Here is a 20803-nt window from a genome sequence, read left to right on the forward strand (position 1 = left end):
GCAGGGGGCATTTCATCATCAGTAGGGGGGGTCTGGCTGCAGGGGGCATTATATCATCAGTGGGGGTGTCTGGCTGCAGGGGGCATTTCATCATCAGTGGGGGGTGTTGGGCTGCAGGGGGCATTTCATCATCAGTGCAGGGGGGTCTAGCTGCAGGGGGCATTATATCATCAGTGGGGGTGTCGGGCTACAGGGGGCATTTCATCATCAGTAGGGGGGGGTATGGCTGCAGGGGGCATTTCATCATCAGGGGGGGGGGTCTGGCTGCAGGGGGCATTACATCATCAGTAGGGGGTCTGGCTGCAGAGGGCATTTCATCATCAGTGGGGGGGGGTCTGGCTGTAGGGGGCATTTCATCATCAGTGGGGGGGGGGTCTGGCTGCAGGGGGCATTTCATCATCAGTGGGGGGTCTGGCTGCAGGGGGCATTTCATCATCAGTGGGGTTCTGGCTGCAGGGGGCATTACATCATCAGTGGGGGGGTCTGGCTGCAGGGGGCATTTCATCATCAGTGGGGGGGGTCTGGCTGCAGGGGCATTTCATCATTAGTGGGGGGGGGTCTGGCTGCAGGGGGCATTTCATCATCAGTGGGGGGGGTCTTGCTGCAGGGGGCATTATATCATCAGTAGGGGGGTCTGGCTGCAGGGGGCATTATATCATCAGTAGGGGGGTCTGGCTGCAGGGGGCATTTCATCATCAGTGGGGGGGGGTCTGGCTGCAGGGGGCATTATATCATCAGTAGGGGGGGTCTGGCTGCAGGGGGCATTTCATCATTAGTGGGGGGGGGGTCTGGCTGCAGGGGGCATTTCATCATCAGTAGGGGGGTCTGGCTGCAGGGGGCATTTCATCATCAGTAGGGGGGGATCTGGCTGCAGGGGGCATTTCATCATCAGTAGGGGGGGATCTGGCTGCATTGGCTGCATTCCCACCTTAGGCTTATACTCGAGTCAGTAAGTTTTCTCAGTTGTTTGTGTCAAAAATTGGGGACCTCGGCTTATACACGGGTCAGCTTGTACTCGAGTATATACATCTATATACTGCCTCCCTTTAATTTATATACAACCCCCTCTAATATATTTTTATACAACCCCCTTTAATTTCTTCATATACAGTCCCCTGTGATTTATTTATATATAGCCCCCTTGAATTTATTTAAAAGCCTCTTTATACAACCCCCAAGTTTTACTATACCGTTTCCCCCTGTTTCATTATTTGGAGTATCCCATATAATAGTTTTATTAAAAAACCTTTCCCTGTATACAGATCCCCCTTTATAATTCTATACAGTGGCCTATGTACAGCCTTCCATCATTAGTATCTGGCCCTTATATTTACCTCCCCCCCCCCCCCCCCAGTAATAACATATACTCCCTCCCCCCCCCCCCTAGTAATTTTATATTAAGCATGTAAAATAAAAACCAGTAACTCTCCTTCAGTCTTGCTCCCATGTTACATCCATCTTCCTCTTCTCCTGATTGTTCTCCGTGCAGGGACTGATGTCATCACACGCGGCTAGTATTATATAGAGCTGTGCGGCAGCCTGCACCTCTCTACTGAACAATTGCATCTGTGTCTTAAAGACACTGATACAATTAATTCTTCTGGTGGGCGATTCAATCACCCCCATTACAGTCCGACATTTGTTCGCACCTCTAAGCGCTCTGGTTTCTGCCAACTGAGGCAAGACGCGGCCCTGGCAGGATGTACACTTACTACATGGCATAGAGGGACGTAAAGAGAACCTGTCAGTAGAAATTGACCTAATAAACCACAACCAGTATGTTGTCAAGCAGCTGAATAGCTTCCATATTGTGTTTCTTACATGATCCAGTGCGGTGGCAGCATCCATAAAATCTACTTTGAAGTGACATGTAAATTGGCTGTATGAGGCTAAAGGCTGATGACGGGTTCCCTTCAAGCATATCTCGCCTTTCTATAAGCTTTGCAGCAATCAGTAGCCCTGTATACATGAGAAGTCACATCATTTCAGGTCATTATGTGACTTGTATTCAGCTCTTCCTTCTGCCGTCTTTGTCTATACATTTGCAGTGAGAGCTCTAGCTGCTGTGACTCACCAGTGAGCAGTGCATCATGGGAGCTTCACTGATACATTGTACAGGTAAAGTCACATGACTTTTTGTGGAATGCTGTTTATTTCCATGGGCAACCAGAACATTTTTTAAATGGAGACTGGAGTAGGTGCATGTTCACACACCAATTCTGTTGTGATTTCTGCATCGATATTTTAGTTAAAACATTTGCTATCTGCTTATCAGTTGTTGCAAAGGTTTCATCTAAAAAATGGCTAAGATTGGACTATGTTGGCGTCTCTACCAAGTGCAGATCAGACATCTGGTAGCTCAGTTTAAGATTTTGGCTGCAGATTCCATGACTTCTTGAAGGTCTATGCATCTCCATGGTAACAGACAACAAACAAACCCTATGTAGTCTGTTCTGCCTGTCATCCTCCTCTGTTTATCCCTCCTATTCTTCTTCTTATTTTTATAAAAAAAATGACCCCTTTTTCAGGGCACATCCCCTTAAAGGGACCAGATTTTACCCCACTAAACTACTTTCTAGAATTCGCTCTTTTATTTGAAATCTCACCCATTTACCTATAAAACATCAATTTCAAAGTCATGTGACAGTGTGCAGAAGGGTCCTATTTTGCCAGAGATGAGTCAAGTTTAGAGCCTGCAGGGGGAGAGTCACTTCAGATGCCTTTATCTTCTTTTCTATAGTACCTGGAAATGGAGGTACTGGTTTCGGCTATAACACAATTCTACACAATGTTGGACCTGACATAGAACTTCCCCCGGTGCCGCCTGTTGATCTGGCCCAGTCAGGGGAAACATAATGGGGGTCATTTACTAAGGACCCGATTCGCGTTTTCCCGACGTGTTACCCGAATATTTCCGATTTGCACCGATTTTCCCTGAATTGCCCTGGGATTTTGGCGCACGCGATCGGATTGTGGCGCATCGGCGCTGGCATGCACTCGACGGAAATCGGGGGGCGTGGCCGAACGGAAACCCGACGGATTCGGAAAAAACGCCGCTTTTAAGACAAAAAATGTGTCGCGAAAATTACTTACCTTCACCAGGTATAGGCCGGTGAATTTCAGGGCATTCCAGCGCGCCTCCGGGGAACTTCAGCACAGCAGCGCCACCTGGTGGACGTCGGAGGAACTGCTTTAGTGAATCCCGGCCGGACCCGAATCCACCGCAGAGAACGCGCCGCTGGATCGCGAACGGACCGGGTAAGTAAATCTGCCCCAATGTACCTGCTTATGGCACATCTCCCCCTATGCCTTCGCTCCCTTTCCTATCCACCCATAGAGACCTCATATAGAAAAAATGGTGACCAAATTTTTGGTAAATTTTTGGATAAAACCTTATATGGGGTAGGTATTAAAACATTTTTTAAAAATTCTTGCTCGTTGGGAGTGTCCTCCTTTCTCCAGTGTCTGCACTTTTCAGATTAAGTCACATTGACCTATTGAAGATCGGAGTTCTGGAACCAATGCTGGAGCCATAGGGGACCCACCAGAGACTTAAGTTTTTTAAATTTTTCCATTTTTTTAACAAAATTTTCCACCTCTGGAAGTTTTTCCAACATCATTAAACCCCTTGAACCCACTTCTCAGACTTTACAAATAAATTATTTGTGCAAATCACGACCCCAGGTCTTTACCGAATTTCAAAAAGTTTACTACAGGAAGAAAAAGTTTACATGCATAAATGTACTTTTATACTCGTATATACATATAGTCGTACTATACATATACATCGTGTCTGTGCTTCTTTGGAATGATCCGTCGACAGTCGATATCCGTTGACCCGTGTGAATCTCTCTAAGGGATATGCTGACCTTCTTGCTCGTCAATGTGGACCGGCCACCTAGTCATTGGTTACGGCAGCCGTTGATTGGCCACGTCCAAATAAAGAGCAGTCAATCAGAAACTGCACTTTGAGCCCCATGGTCTTTGTAGATTGGTACAGCCCACAAGATGGCCGCTTCTATGAACTGCCCCCCCCCCCTTTAAGTAAACGTTTTTGTTCTAAGTGCTAGTTCCGGAAAGCGGAGCGTGGGGTAAAGTCATATTCCAAGGATCTCCTGCTCCCACGAAGAAAGGCCGAGGGGAGATGTTCTCATTGCGCGCCAACGAAAAGGCGAAGAGTCCACCGTGCCTGTCCGTCTCCAGGAGTTTCAGGCGAGAGTCCTCATATTGTTTGTCCAAGTCTTGCACGTTTAAAATGTTTTTGGGTTCTTCAAGTAAATGTTTAGGGCTCGGCCCCGGTCCACCAATAGCCCCGTTAGCTCTGTGGTGATTACCGCCGCTCTCTAGACTCGGTGGCATCATAACAAAGGCCTCCTCCTCGGGACGGTTGTTGCGGGCGTAGAGTAGACTGGAGGTTCTCCAGTAGGCCGGCTTCCTTCCTCTTCTAGGCCGGGACATTCGGCAGCTCTGTCTCTTGATGTGACGATGGAGATGATCGGACCTGGTGAAGCTCTTGTAGCAGAACTCGCACTGGTAGGGCCGGATCCCCGTGTGGATGCGCATGTGATTCTTAAGGTCGTAGTTATGGACAAATTTAGCGTTGCAGTGGATGCACAAATATGGCCGCTCCCCGGTGTGCTTCCGCATGTGGATCTTTAGTTTGTCCTGCCTGGAAAAAGTAAGATATGAAAGTTAATTTACTTGACTGCATATATACAAGTACTAATATATCAATTATCTATCATAGATGTGAGATAGCGATATATAAAAAGGAGGGAAAGATAAATAAATAGGTTAAAATAGATAGAGGATCAATATGAGATTAAAGGAAAACCACTACTTAGTCATTAAAAAACAAACTACAGATACTCACCTGCTCCTCTTCATCCCGATGGTGTTCTTCTTTAATGTTGACACACCCCTCGCATTGTCACCTCCCTCTCCCAGCATGGTGTGGGGGCGTGCATAATTAGCAGCCCGTAGAACCGGACATACCATCCCTGCTCTCCGTGTTGCAAATTATAAGTCTTTTTTTTTTCTCTAGGCAATCCCTCCATGTCAACATTAAAGAAGACCAATGGGAGGAGCCGGGATGAGTATCTGTAGTTTGTTTTATTAAATTACTAAATATCTTAGTTGTTTTCCTTTAATACAAAGAATGATAGATAGATAGATATATAGATAGATAGGTATGAGATAACAATATATTAAGATGAATCTATGATGGATCGCTGTCTATCATTCTTTGTATCTATCGTTGTATACATCTATCTTTCTCTCTGTCTCATTTTTATACATCATTCTTTCCAAAATCTAGATCCACATCCAACCAATCCACCATCTACAGCCTATCACCTGCTGCTTGGACTGTGTGCCATTAAAGAGACTGTAAGTTTTAATTCAAAATGTCACCACATGTGATCCCTGGCTGCTGCTCACACCATGGGCCTCCTCTTCACCATCTACCTTGGGATCCATCACTACATCTACACAGGGAGTGCCCAGGGGATCTCTTCACTACACTGCGGCTTCCCCAGTACGTGCATCTTGCGCCTGACGGCTTTGGATGAGGCCAGTTCTCCTGGGCCAAGCTACCCATGACACATATCCTGAAACTAGGCAGCACTACAGTGAATTCAGCTGCCCCCACATCAAGGTCAGGTCCCAGTGGCAGGACTGAGACAGAATAGTGGCAAGGCACAGAGCTGGCCACAGATACAAAGGATTTCTGCAGCACTCAAGGTTCCTAAGAGCACAGTGGCCTCCATAATCTTACTTGGAAGACGTTTCGGATGACCACAACTCTTCCCTGACCCGGCTGTCCAGCCAAACTAAGCAATTGTGGGAGATCCCGGGTGAGAGGTAAAGAAGAACCCCAACATCCCTGTGGCTAAGCTCCAGAGATGGAGATTGGAGTCACCTATCACTGCAGCCTCCAGCAGTCGGGGCTTTATGGCAGAGTCTGGAAGCTTCTCCTTAGTGTAAGATATATATATATATACCGTATATGCCGGCGTATAAGACGACCCCCAACTTCTGCCCTAAAAATATAGAATTTGGTATATACTCACTGTATAAGACTACCCCTCTCCCAAATGAAAAAAAGTCTGCTTAAAACTTTGCAAAACAAACAAGAGAGCAAGTGCCTGGTGATCATAACTGTAAGCTGCGATATTAATGAAGATCCGACATGCTTCTGCAAGTGCCGCCTGTGACCCCCAGCTCTGTGACGCCGACTGCTGTGACAGGGCGGCTGCATTAGCATACAGCGCGCCGCCCCGTCAGCGCGTACTAAGCCTCTTCTAATGACTGTGAGAGGCGGACTGCTGCGCATGCGCGGCGGTCCCAGGAAGCGGCTCTCTGCGCGCTGACGGGGAAAAAAAACACCTCACACAGTGCGGCCCCCGTATATCCGGCGTATAAGACGACCCCCCACTGTAGCCATTATTTTAAGGGGTTAAAAAGTAGTCTTATACGCCAGTATATACAGTGTATATATATATATATATATATATATATATATATATATATCCCAGACTATGAGACATAAGATTCTCTGCTCTGATGAGATGAAGATTGAACTTTTTGGTGATAATTCTAAGCGGTGGAGAAAACCCGGCGCTGCTCCTCACCTGCCAAATACAATCCCAGCAGTGACACATGGGCCGGCCCAGCCAGAGCCCGGACCTAAACCCAATGGAGCATCTCTGGAGAGACTGGAAAATGTCTCCACCAACGTTCACCATCCAACCTGAGGGAACTGGAGAGGAAGGAGGAGGCAGAGGATCCCCCAATCCAGGGGTGAGAAACTTGTAGCATCTTCCCAAGAAGACTCCGGGCTGCACCAGCTCCAAAGCCTCTACTCATCACTGAGCAAAGGGGCCGAGTACTCATCACCGGGGGGGGGGCGGTCGGGCCGAGTACTCCTCACCGGGGGGGGGGGCCGAGTACTCATCACCGGGGGGGGGGGGGGGCCTGCTGGGCCGAGTACTCACCAGACTATGAGACATAAGATTCTCTTCTCTGATGAGATGAAGATTGAACTTTTTGGTGATAATTCTAAGCGGTGGAGAAAACCCGGCGCTGCTCCACACCTGCCAAATACAATCCCAGCAGTGACACATGGGGGGCAGCATCAGGCTATGGGGGGGGGGGGGCAGGACCACTGGGTGTAATGGAAGGAAAGATGAATGCGGCCAAGTACAGAGAGAACCTCTTCCAGATGCTCTGGAGCTCAGACTGGACCGAACCTTCCAGCAAGACAATGACCCTGAGCACAAGCTAAAATATCACAGCAGAGGCTTCAGAACATCTCTGTGACCATTCCGGACCGGCCCAGCCAGAGCCGGCCCAGCCAGTGTGTAATATGCGTCTCATGGATCTCATCATCTCTCACTCTGATCTGTCTCTGAGCCGTGCACCTGTGTGACCATGGTTAGATCTCTATCCACTGGAAGTAAACATGGAAGCTTTTTATAGAAGTCCAGCAAGCAGAGATCTAGAAATCTGTGAGGAATTGATACAGAAAGTATATTGGAAAATGTTATAAATTTTTATCATACCAACAATAACATTTATTTGCTTAAATGAGAACACCCCTTTAAGTATAACTTCTCTATTTTTACACATGTGAGGCCAATGGTATAAACCTCTCCCATCCCAGCCCAGCTTATTCCTCCAAATTGCAGCTCATGTCACCGACTTACAGACGACCCCGAGTTACAGTAGGACCCCTGGATATTAATTACTGTACTTTAGCCTTAGGCTACAATAAACAATTGTAACAGTTATCACAGGTGTCTGTAACGAAGATTTATTGTTACTCCTGATTCTTATGACAATTCAACATTTTTAAAAATCCAATTGTCACAGAGACCAAAAAAGTTCTGGCTGGGGTTACAATTATATAATATACAGTTCCGACTTACATACAAATTCAACTTAAGAACAAACCTCCAGAACCTATCTTGTATGAAACCCGGGGACTGCCTCTATATGAAATAATTTCAGAATTACAAAAAAATAACAAAAAAACCCACTACATTGTAACGTTTGTGATCAGTTCCCAGCTGGAGCACTAGATGGCGCTAGATCTTTAGTGACCGGATATACATGAGATCCTCTCCCTGGGAAAAACTTGGTGAATTCATTCTCAAAACAAACCTTGAGATGTGTGAATGTTTTTTTTCTGTTTTGTTTTTTGTTTTTTTAAAGGTACAGAACTAATTAGCTGCAAGTTGCCCACCCCACTAGATAAAGAAAAATAATATTTATACTGCAAGTGGGAAACATTTTCACATATATATAAAATTATGCCTGAATAACCCCCTCGTTCCATTTAAAGGGGTTTTCCTGTTTCCTAAATACTCGCCTCACTCCCTGGCGGACCTGTTCTGCATTATAAACAACCCACTGAAGTGAATGGACCATGTGTAATACTTTATTTCTCCTGCGGGGGGTGCTGCAGGGAAACTGAGCATCTACTGTAAGGTTTCTAATTGATTACAGCTGATTGATGGGAACACATTGGGACAGATTTACTTACCCGGTCCATTCGCGATCCAGCGGCGCGTTCTCTGCGCTGGATTCGGGTCCGGCCGAGATTTAATAAGGTAGTTCCTCTGCCGTCCACCAGGTCGCGCTGCTGCGCTGAAAAGCATCTGAACACGCCGGAATTCACCGAGGCCGGCTGAGTGCAGGTAAGCGCGTCCCGAGCGACACATTTTCCGTTTTTAAATGCGGCGGTTTTTCCCGAATCCGTCGGGTTTTCGTTCGGCCACGCCCCCCGATTTCCGTCGCGTGCTCCAAAATCCCGGGGCAATTCAGGTCCAATCGGCGCAAATCGGAAATATTCGGGTAACACGTCGGGAAAACGCGAATCGGGCCCTTAGTAAATGACCCCCACTGTGAGCAGGTTAGAGACACGGAAACCTTTAATCAGGTTCCCTCCCCCTTCCACCCCCCCAAAAAAAAAAACTCTTTAAAAAGGAAATTTACCACTAAATACCCATCCTGATAAACCAGGGACATTCCTCCTAGACCCAGGCACCGTGACTTTGCCAATCTTATATTTGTTATCCATGGCCTCCTTCCTTCCAAAACCAACTTCTATAATTATGCTAGTTAACCAAAAGCCTCTCCATGCTGTAGCTGCACAGGCTGTTACACTGTGCAGGAGCATTTCCACCCCCCTCTCACTGAGTGAGATTACATTAGACAGAGTGCTAAGGGAGCAGTGGGGCCAGTGTGACAGCCTGCAAAGCTGCAGCATGGAGGGGTTCTGGTAAGATTCATAAGTATAATTTTAAACGTTGATTTTAGAAGGAAGGAGGCCATGGATAAGAAATATAAGAAGATACCACAGTCCCGGTGCCTGGATCTATGGGTAATGTCCCTGGGTTATCAGGATGGATTTTGATAGTAGATTTCCTTTAAGCTGTGACATCCCCTCTCAGCATCAGGTTACAATGTGGATTTCTGAAAACTTTTTAGATCCCAATAATGTAAATATTTACATATAACAATAGAAAAATCGATATCCACCTGGTTGAATCTTACCTGGTGAATCGCACCTCACAGATACTACACATGTATGGCTTCTCTCCCGTGTGCGTCCTCATGTGTCTTGGAAGTTTTCCGGCTCCCATGATGATCTTATGACAAATCGGACATTGTTGGGAAGCCTTGGGCTTCATTTTCCTCTCCTCTTCTAAGGGCCATGGAGGAAACATACCCAAGTGAGCAGCACTGAGGAAGCTAAGGTAGGCGCTGTAGTCCATCTCTGCCTTAATCTGCCCAAAATGTTTGGAGGAATGGTCCAGGATCATATCCTTGAAAAAATCAGTGGGAAAGGGAAGAGTTGGAATCTCATCGTTCTCCTCTTCCTTAATTTTCTTATCTTTGATGACGAGATTTAGAGGTCCGATATCCACCTGAGGCTCCTGGAGTTGGGAGAAGGCAGAAAGATCTCCGTTCCAAAGTTGTGGAAAGAAGCCTGGGACAAAATGGGAAATGGTTGGTATTTTGTCCGACATGTTTTTTGGATGAGAGTCTTCACTTAACAAAGACTCAATGGAAAAGTCCTTGACAGCACTTTGGTGGCCAGAAGAATTAAGGGTGGAAGAGTATTGGGTTGGTAGATCCTTCTGAGACCCTGGATAAGACTCTTCTGGATGGTCCTCTGCAGAAGGGCTTTGGTTGAAGCTTCGTTCCTGAATGTCCATTTGGTTCTCCTGAGTCACAAAGTCTTTTGTGTCCTCTTCATCCTCATCGTCATCTTCATCGTCATCTTCTTCCTTCTCCTCCTCTTCCTCTTCCCCGTCTCTTGGCGCCTCCAAGATTTCCAAGCAGACATTGATAATACATTGTATCTCCAGCATCTCAGCCGCGTCCAGGATATGTTTGACATTGGACGCGGTGATGGTCAACGTTGACGTATAAGCAAATTCCAATATGGCCGAAAAGGCTTCGGGTTTGACAAAATCAATCTCGTAAATGTAAGGTTGGTCGACTATGGATCCGGTGGTGAAAAGCTTCTTAAAATATTTGCTACAGGCTGCTAGGACGGATCTGTGCGTGCGGTATTCCTGGTCCTGGATGATGAGGATGACGTCACAGAGGAAGCCGTCATGGCGCTGTTGATTGAGTCCGCATAGGATGTCGCTGCTGTGGTTAGGGAATGGAATGCCGATCAGATCTTCATCGCTACTTGCCATGTTCTCATGAGTGTTCCTACAAGATAGAGAATATATAGGTTTAGTATAGAAGCAACTGAAGTCTTGTCATATAAAAAGTTAAAGGGAACCTGTCATCAGCCATTACCCTGCTAAACTCCAAGCCCCTCAAGTGAGGTATGTAATGTCCTTTCTAGAATTCCCTCTTTTATGTGAAATCTCACCTGTTTAAAAAAAATATCTCCTCCAATGTCATATGTAAATGAGCAGAGAAGAGTCATGTACTGCCAGAGATGAGGTACTTTTAGAGGCTAAAGGGGAAAACATGACCTCAGGCCTCTATAGTAGTGCCAACAACTATGTAGTCATATAGTGCCATCAACTATGTTATCATTGTAAAGATCTGAGTCTGGTCTTTTTATATCGCACCTTTGATCCTGGTGCAGTGACTTACAGAACCAAAGAGTTAAAGACAAAAAACGGATCGAAGATCCAATGTTTATAACCATCTGAATCTCAATCCTAAAGCACAATCCTGATGTCATGACAAACATCAGACTTTACAATAGCATCAATCATAGAGAGAACTGTGCAGTCTTTAATGAGAGCTTCACAGTTCTCTCTTCCACCTACCTGCATTCATTGCTATGATTGTGCAGGAGGGAAATGGTTACATAAACAATCAGTTTAGGACTGATTCTTTCAAACTCTTTAGACGTCGCTGCAGTTTTTTTTACTAATTGCAGGACCCGGTCTCCAGGTGTCTCCCTAGGGAGAAGGTAGGTAGGTTTATTACCGCTTCTCCACTCCTCCACAATATGAAGTAGAGTGATGCATAGAGGAGCTGAGCTGCGGAGCTGCCGCCGGCTCTATAGACTCTAAAGGGGTTAATGAGAGCTGCTGGGTCCGATCAGGCCCAGTACAGCTCGGATCAACATCTGCCCTCACAGGGGGTCACTATCCCCTGAAACTGGAGCTCTTTATAGATGCCCCAGTTACAGGGGAAAACTTGTTAAATGAAAAAAAAAAGAGAGAAAAAACTGTGAAAATGTTACCCAGGGGTCTTTTTTGACCTCATGGGGGACATATAAAGTAAAAATGCACACAAAAAAAAAATTAATAAATATTTAGAAAAATACATTTTACTTTTTCCAATATAATAAAAAATAGGGAATTCATTAATAATGTTAATTTTGAGTTAATTTTAAAAAAAAAATACAAATCCAGTTTTACCCCCAAATAAAACTAATTTTTTTTTTTTTTTAAATGCCCCAAAAGAAACCTCCACCAAAAATTTTCAGGTAGCACCCAAAAAAATTATGGCCCTTAAACTACCGCATACAAAAATTAAAAGATTAAAATCTTTACAGCCCTAGAGAAAAAGGGATGAAGGAAGCAACTCCGATTATAATAGTTAGACCACCAAATATATCCCTTTCACTAACCTTTTCTTTCTTGGAAAAAGTATCTATTATTGCATTCCGGGGGTATGACCAATTCCCCCCTCCCCCCCTTTGAGTAACCGGCCTCGCAGCGTATATTTCTTTTTTTAGATTATAGAATCGCACAATTAAATGTGCGCAGGCGCTCCCTCCTACATCACAGCACAACAACCAACAACATTTAGATGTAAAAAGGCATTTAGACCCTTCCTGGAGCTCTCTCCTCTCTCTGCTGTGCTCTGCTCCTGAGCTCGGCTATTCCACAGATCCACTTATACTAAAGAAGTCTTGTTCTGGTGATTAAACCTTGTTTTTTTCCTACGTGCAGATACCGCCCCCTTGTCTTTTAATTTTATTTAATGTGAAACAACTTTCCAACTTTTTGTATGGAGCATTCATATATTTATATAAATGAATCATGTCATCTCTTAATCGTCTCTTTTTGAGTTTAATTCAATCCAGTTGTTATAATCTTTCCTCATAACTAAGACTCTACATACCCCTTATCATTTTTGTGGCTCTTCGTTGTCCCCTCTTCAGATCCAGGGCATCCTTTTTATGGACCGGAGCCCAGAACTGGACGGTATATTCCAGGTGAGGCCGAACAAATGCCTTGTACAGTGGTTATATTACATCCAGACCTCCTATGATACATGACAAGATCCTGCTGACTTTAGAGGCAGCTTATCTATGATTATCCATGGTCATACCTTGAGACAAAGTATGTTTTCTGCATTCCTAGTATTTGGATCTTGGCTTCTTTTCAGACTACTCTTCTGTATTTGTGATTTTGTACTCCGTTGCTATCTGTGTTGCGACTCAACTATTCTTTGTTTGTGGTGTTTGTTTCGTTATGAGTTTACACAATTGGCGTAGGGAGGGACCGCCTTCTAGTTGTCCCATGCCATTTATGGTATAGGGGGGCAAATAGGTCTTTTTTTTTTTTTTTTTGGAGGGGGGGGGGCTTGAGTTTAGGGTTTACTGTCCTCTTTGTGTACCTGAACTTGGCTCCTTCATTATAATATCCCGAACTAGTATTTTAGGTGTTTCATGGGTGTTCCAAAAGTATCCCACCCCTTTCAACAATTTGTATTCAAATTTACTATTAATTTAGGTAAAACTTGTAAAATTTTATACGTTTTTGTCACAATTACAGTCACAAAAAGTTTTTTAATGTTTGGGCTGCAATGTACATCACATTATCTTCCTGCGGTTGTAGCAAGGCCGGGAAATGATGAGGTTACTCTGGCGGGGCGCACATGTCCTTTCCCAATAGGACTTAGGCGTACCATGACCTCATGCCTCGTGGAGTCGGCATCGCCCACTCTGATGGACATTAGGATCATTTTCCAATAATTGTTACTAATTTGCCTACTTTTTACCATTTAAAGGGGAACTCCACCCAATATAGGAAGCTGACCATAAATCACAGAATAAGTAGGTAAAGTTGTGCTTAAAGTTCGGGTGTTATATTTATACACTGACCGCTCATGTGATGTACTGACCGCTCATGTGATGTACTGACCAGTCATGTGATGTACACACGGGTGTAATACACGTTACACTACCGGTATCCGATGGATCTCTGGATTGATGCTGCTACATCCCTATTCTCCTGAATCCTCCTGTATGTTTTTCATTCCTGGTTCTCCAGAACCTTCTTGTGGAATTTACACGCTGCGCTGGTTTCCTCTTTCTTCATGGAAGATGAATGGATTCTTGGGGACCTTGTCCTGATCCCTGTTCACCTCCCACCCCCACACCAACACCAACATGATGAGCGTGTGGGAGCAGGAAGCCGGGGCCATGGGAAAAGGGATAAGTAAATATCTCCCTGCAGCTGCTGGGGGGCTACCTACACCCACCAGGCACTCAGGACCCTGACCCCTCTCTGCAGGGACAATTAACCCTCTAGAGCAGTGATGGCGAACCTTTTAGCGGCTGAGTGCCCAAAAAGACACCCCAAACCCCCCTTATTTATTGCGAGGTGCCAACCAAAAATTAAAGCAGTAACTTACTGCTCCCTGTTCTTCAACAATCATATTGGCCTCCTGAGGACAGCAACACAGTAGAAAGATGGAAAATTAGCATAATTTTAGCTTCTTTCCAGTGTCCCTCTGTAGTCCTGTAGGAGCCAGCAGGAGGTCCTCCAAAGATAATTCGTCCATTTCTATTCATTCTCCCTCTTCCTATAGTCCTAAGTATCAAAATATGAGTGAAAGCAGCATTTTCTAAGTTTAGAACTGCAGGAAGATTCTTTGAGTCCTGTCTGATGTGCTGGGGAGATGGCCCGGGTGCCCACAGAAAGGGCTCTGATTGCCGCCTCTGGCACCAGTGCCATAGGTTCGCCACCACTGCTCTAGAGGATCTATTTCCCATTGTGTAATACCGCCATATGAGGCTGCAGTGTTATGTTACTACGTTTGCCACAGGAAGGCGACAGGTTGTAGATCACTTCTGTAGTCCATGACTTATTCACTCCAATAAGGGTTCATTTTAATTTGGAGTCCGAAAAAAACAGATTAAAGTTAGGAGAATTGGGTTTTGTACATATTCACATATCGGGGCACATTTACTTACCCGTCCCGTTGACGACGCTGATCCAGAATGTCCGACGAGGATTCGGGTCTGGCACGATTCACTAAGATTGTGCGTCCAATTTTCTGCATGTGTCGCTTCCCCGCTCAGGTCCCCGGAGTTCACCTTCTTCTTCCCGGTGCAAGCGAGTGCTGATCTTGCGACACAATTTCGTTTTAAATTCCACGGTTTGTCCGAATCAGTCGGGTTGTCCAGTGGCCACGCCCCCCGATTTGTGGCGTATGAAAGCCGGCACCAATAGGCCACAATACGATCGTGTGCGCCAAAAACTCGGTGCAGTTTAGCGCAAAACGGAAAAATTCGGGAAACCCGACGGAAATGCGTCCGACTGACCCTTAGTAAATGTGCCCCATAGGGTCCGTTTTTTTTCATTCTCCATGGGGGAAGCCATATTGGAGACACACATCCTTCCTGTTTTGCAGCAGGGTAGCAGTGCTTTATGGCAGATGTGGTAGATGATAGACAACATGTACCATATATATTCGAGTATAAGCCTAGTTTTTCAGCACAAAAATATGTGCTGAAAACCCAAACTCGTCTTATACTCAAGTAAAAAAAAAAGGTTTTACCAGGTTTTTGTGGTAAAATTAGGGGCCTTGGCTTATACTTGGGTCGGCTTATACTCAAGTATATACAGTATTCACATTATTACAGTCTCCAGAAGGAGGTGGAGTACAGGTGTCAGAGCCGGATCCTAGAGGTCCATGGAGACCCCCAAACAGAGCCCAATCTGTGTCTATAAAGTATATTGCTAGTATCCTGCCTTATCTAGGACTCCAGCGGTACAAGAGACCTGTCCATATATGTCTCACCCTCTAAGGATCATGAGAGGACTCTGCTTGTGCTGCTCATTCTACACAGTAAAGTCGCCATGTGAGCGTCATGAATCACATGAATTACAAAATATCAGCCTGTTTTATGTTTAGTCACCAATGTAAAAGCCAGTGAATGAAATGTTTTAGAAAAGAAAAAATGCAAATATCATCCAGTTTTAGTCATAAATACTGCTCTGTATTTGTAGATTCAGGCACCAAATCAAAAACAAATATTTTCTGATTCGCTGATTATCAATTGTTCATTGATTTCCGTGAACTTCTGATGTTTACTGCAATTATTCATTCTATAGAAAGTTTGTATGTTTTTCTCTTCCAGTGGACGGAAATCTGACCATGATCACGCAGGTGCACGGCTCGTTATCTCCCTGGTCATGTGATGTCACGCAGGTGCCTGGCTCGTTATATCCCTGGTCATGTGATGTCACACAGGTGCACAGCTCGTTATCTCCCTGGTCATGTGATGGCACACAGGTGCACGGCTCGTTATCTCCCTAGTCATGTGATGTCACACAGGTGCATGGCTCGTTATCTCCCTGGTCATGTGATGTCACACAGGTGCATGGCTCGTTATCTCCCTGGTCATGTGATGGCACACAGGTGCACGGCTCGTTATCTCCCTGCTCATGTGATGGCACACAGGTGCATGGCTCGTTATCTCCCTGGTCATGTGATGTCACACAGGTGCATGGCTCGTTATCTCCCTGGTCATGTGATGGCACACAGGTGCACGGCTCGTTATCTCCCTGGTCATGTGATGTCATACAGGTGCATGGCTCGTTATCTCCCTGGTCATGTGATGTCACACAGGTGCACGGCTCTTATATCCCTGGTCATGTGATGTCACACAGGTGCACAGCTCGTTATAACCCTGGTCATGTGATATCACACAGGTGCATGGCTCGTTATATCCTTGGTCATGTGATGTCACACAGGTGCACGGCTCGTTATATCCCTGGTCATGTGATATCACACAGGTGCACGGCTCGTTATATCCTTGGTCATGTGATGTCACACTGGTGCACGGCTCGTTATATCCCTGGTCATGTGATATCACACAGGTGCACAGCTCATTATATCCCTGGTCATGTGATGTCACACAGGTGCACGGCTCGTTATAACCCTGGTCATGTGATATCACACAGGTGCACGGCTCGTTATAACCCTGGTCATGTGATATCACACAGGTGCACGGCTCGTTATATCCTTGGTCATGTGATGTCACACAGGTGCACGTCTCGTTATATCCTTGGTCATGTGATGTCACACAGGTGCACGGCTCATTATATCCCTGGTCATGTGATGTCACACGGGTGCACAGCTCGTTATATCCCTGGTCATGTGATGTTACACAGGTGCACGGCTCGTTATATCCCTGGTCATGTGATGTCACACAGGTGAGCGGCTCGTTGTATCCCTGGTCATGTGATGTCACACAGGTGCACGGCTCGTTGTATCCCTGGTCATGTGATGTCACACAGGTGCACGGCTCGTTATATCCCTGATCATGTGATGTCACACAGGTGAACAGCTTGTTATATCCCTGGTCATGTGATGTCACACAGGTGCACGGCTCATTATATCCCTGGTCATGTGATGGCACACAGGTGCACGGCTCGTTATCTCCCTGGTCATGTGATGTATCACAGGTGCACGGCTCGTTATATCCCTGGTTATGTGATGTCACACAGGTGCACGGCTGTGTGCTACCAGTACCGTTCTGTCTTAATATGGCTAGCACTTGTCAACATTGACTTCAATTGACAATACTGCATATGGGCTATGGTCCCCATGGTGTCCATGCAGTCACATGCTCCGGGTGACTCAGTGACTTCTGGATCCCTGGGTGTCATGACTCAGTCCGCGGGGATTGTGACGCCTTATTATTAATACATGTAACAGCCAAAGGCGTAACGACCTCAAATGTTCTGAGTGACGATGAACCCCGGGGGCCGGGGACGCGCTATGCCAATGAATGTCATCTGCCCTACTGTGCCAAAATAAGGCGTCATTCACACCCTTAAAGGGTATTTCCTAATGTTCCAGTTTATACATAAGATCTGTTGTCAGAGCTGACGCCATGTAACACTAAACACTGGCACCAAAGGTCATCGTATCATCAGCGGTGATGTCATCGCATCACTCCAACGTGTCACCAGAGGAATTGCCCTATAACAGACCCCTGACACCAGGGTGGGCCCGGATTTAGAGTATTAACAGCCTATACTTAGGATAGACCCCCAAAAGTTGATCAGTGATCGGCTAACACTTGGTCCACGCACCCAACAGCTGATTGGAGCCGTGTTATCCATGTGCACAATCCACAACTGCAGCCACTTTCGAAGTCCCTATGGCCTCCATCTGTTACAGGTACAAGGAGCCCACGGCTCCCTGCTCCATGTCCCCATTCACAGGGCTCTGAATATCTATTTTGCACAAGGACCATGTGCTGCCCCCCCCCCCCCCCACAATCAACTACTGATGCCCTCTCCTGAGGGCAGGCGTTGGATACCTAATTCCTACGAACCCCTGTAAGGTTTCATTTTTCTTAAAATAATGGGGCTCATTTACGAAGGGTCCGCGGTCCGCACTATCATCAGAATATCCAACGATCTCTGATGTGCGCCGCATTTCGAAGGGATTTTTGACGCACGCGGTCGGATTTTGGCGCATCATGCAACACAAATCGGGGGGGGGTGGTCGTCAGACGATCCGATGGATTTGGAAAACGCGTGGAATTTAATATTTAAATTCATGCAAGCCATGTACGCACACACACTGGAAAGAAGAAGGTGAACTCCGGGGACCTGAGCGGGGAAGCGACACGTGCAGGATATCGTGCGCACGATCTTAGTGAATCAAAGCAGCTCCAAATCCTCGTCGAACAACGTACCTTGGGGATTGCCACGTGATGGGTAAGTAATTGTGCCCGTTAATGTTTACAACCTTAACCCTTTCACCCCAATTTTTTTCCTCCTGATAACTGTACCTTTAAGAGGGCTTGTTTTTTTACATGCCAAGTTGTATTTTCTATGGTACCATTTCAGGGTATACAGAATGCAGTTTAAAACTTTTATTATATTTGTTAGTAGACTGGGGGAAGTAGAAACAGATAGTCATAATGTAATTACATTTGGGGGAATTATTATATTCTTGGCCAGGATTTAGTATCCACAACTGCAGCCACTTTCAATGTGGTCAATGGCTTTAACTGTGGCTTTCATCGGCTCCACGTCCCCATTGACAGGGCTCCGGGGTATTTTGAACGAGGACAAGGTAACAGCACCCACCCGCCCTCCACCGCACGACTTTGACCAAATTCCTCCTACCAACCCCTTTAAGGTTTTCTTTTTCTTAAAATGAGATGTCTACAACCTTAACTCTTTACAGACCAGGCCTGCTCCACGATAACTGTAACTTTAAGCAGGCTTGTTTTTTGCATGGCAAGTTGTATTTTCTATGGTACCATTTCAGGGTATGCAGAATGCAGTTTAAAACTTTCATTATATTCTTTGGTGGACTGGGGAAAGTAGAAACAGATAGTAATAATGTAATTACATGGGTTTTGTTTTTTTTGGGGGGGGGGGGGGGGAATTATTATTATGGTGTTCACTTCACATCTCCCCCAGTAGAGCGATGCTACTTTGTGCAACTTACAAAAGCCTTTTATAATCCCGCCTCTCCATATACAGCCCTATAGCTACCCCACTGACTATTGGGGCACTTACCCATGTGGAAGATACAGAGTGGCCATATCACACCCAAAAAGTTAAAAAAAATGTTAGTATTTTTTTTTCATTTTACTTTCAGGGTTAATGTTGCTTTCTGCTACAAAATTGCCGATAATTTTGCGGATCCCTCCTTGTGTAGCCCCCGTGCACGCTCTGCAGCGTCCGCCATTAAGATCAGTGGCCCTTACATTGCCCCCACTCTTCGATTTTTCATGTTGTTGTATAGGAGGAAGACATGCACCGGTCGATATTTAATTGAGAAATAGAAGAGGATCCTGTTTATACAGTATATACAGGAGGCATTAATTGGCGACGTGCGCCGCCAGCAGCCATTGTCCTGGTTAACCTTGATATATGGCCGATCAATACAGCAATAAAAAATATCGCCATCTCTCCTGGAATACTAGAAAAGTGCTCAAAGAAAGTCATTGTTTTCTTAATCTTAGGCCGTGTCAGACTCCGGGGAGACGATGGGATAAGTCCCAGACACATGATACTCCGGCTCATCGCACTCCCATGGCGGAACGAGAAAGTGACAAAGAAGGGAAATATTTATCTAATCAGTGTATATTATGCTACTAATACAGAATGAATGAAGGACATTGTATCTCATGACATCCCCTTTAAGGGTGCGTCCAGTTTAGAAAACATGCATAAGATAATAAAGGATGTGAGGGGTCCTCTATTCAGTGCCCTCATCTCTTTATGTCTAATAAAAGGTAATAGTAAATCTCCTCATTCATTCCTTGATAGGTGTCACTTAGCACCCATAGGTGCCCATGTGATATCACTAGATAATGGGGCAGATTTACTTACCCGGCCCATTCGCGATCCAGCGGCGCGTTCTCTGCGGTGGATTCGGGTCCGGACGGGATTCACTAAGGCAGTTCCTCTGCCGTCCTTCAGGTGGCGCTGCTGCGCTGGAGAGCATCTGAACGGGCTGGAGTTCACCGAGCCCGGCTGAGTGAAGGTAAGTGCAAGCTTCGCAACACATGTTCCGTTTTTAAATGCGGCGGTTTTTCCGAATACGTCGGGTTTTCGGTCGGCCACGCCCCCCCGATTTCCGTCGCGTGCATGCCGGCGCCAATGCGCCACAATCCGATCGCATGCTCCAAAATCCCGGGGCAATACACGGAAAATCGGCGCAAATCGGAAATATTCGGGTAACGCGCCGGGAAAACGCGAATCGGTCCCTTAGTAAATGACCCCCATTGGGTATAAGCAGTTCTGACCATACAGACTGTGGCCAGTGTTAGGTATTGTCCATTGAGAGATGTGTAATCAAACCTTTTATATGTGTAGTTAGTAGCAGCAGGATGGTGATATATGGATTAAAATTCCAAGATTGTAGCAGGACTTTGAGCACTAGGTTTGTATCCTCACACTGCTGTGCTCTTAGCTCTCCGCTCACAGCCCATCACTTTGAAAAATTGGTAGTAGGTTTGTGGTTGAATAGCACAACACAGAGTGGAGGGGTTGTTAATATTTTCAATGAATTAGGAAATAGCACAGCAGTGTGAGGACAC

General features: G+C 45.8%; 1 protein-coding gene across 6 annotated transcripts in view; it reads right to left on the minus strand.

Annotated features, from left to right (window-relative positions):
* Positions 1–3687: 3687 nt before the first annotated feature.
* Positions 3688–20803, minus strand: part of ZBTB7C (zinc finger and BTB domain containing 7C) — a 113343-nt gene continuing 96227 nt past the window's right edge. For all 6 annotated transcript variants that reach the window (XM_072133111.1, XM_072133096.1, XM_072133099.1 and 3 more), the window contains 2 exons: positions 9559–10731; positions 3688–4669 (listed from right to left, as the gene is read on the minus strand). In XM_072133111.1, the coding sequence (XP_071989212.1) occupies positions 4060–4669; positions 9559–10715 (1767 nt within the window). In that variant the 5' untranslated portion in view covers positions 10716–10731 and the 3' untranslated portion in view covers positions 3688–4059. The remainder of the gene's footprint in view (positions 4670–9558; positions 10732–20803) is intronic.

This window comes from Engystomops pustulosus, chromosome 1 (assembly GCF_040894005.1).
Source record: "Engystomops pustulosus chromosome 1, aEngPut4.maternal, whole genome shotgun sequence".
NCBI lineage: Eukaryota > Metazoa > Chordata > Amphibia > Anura > Leptodactylidae > Engystomops > Engystomops pustulosus.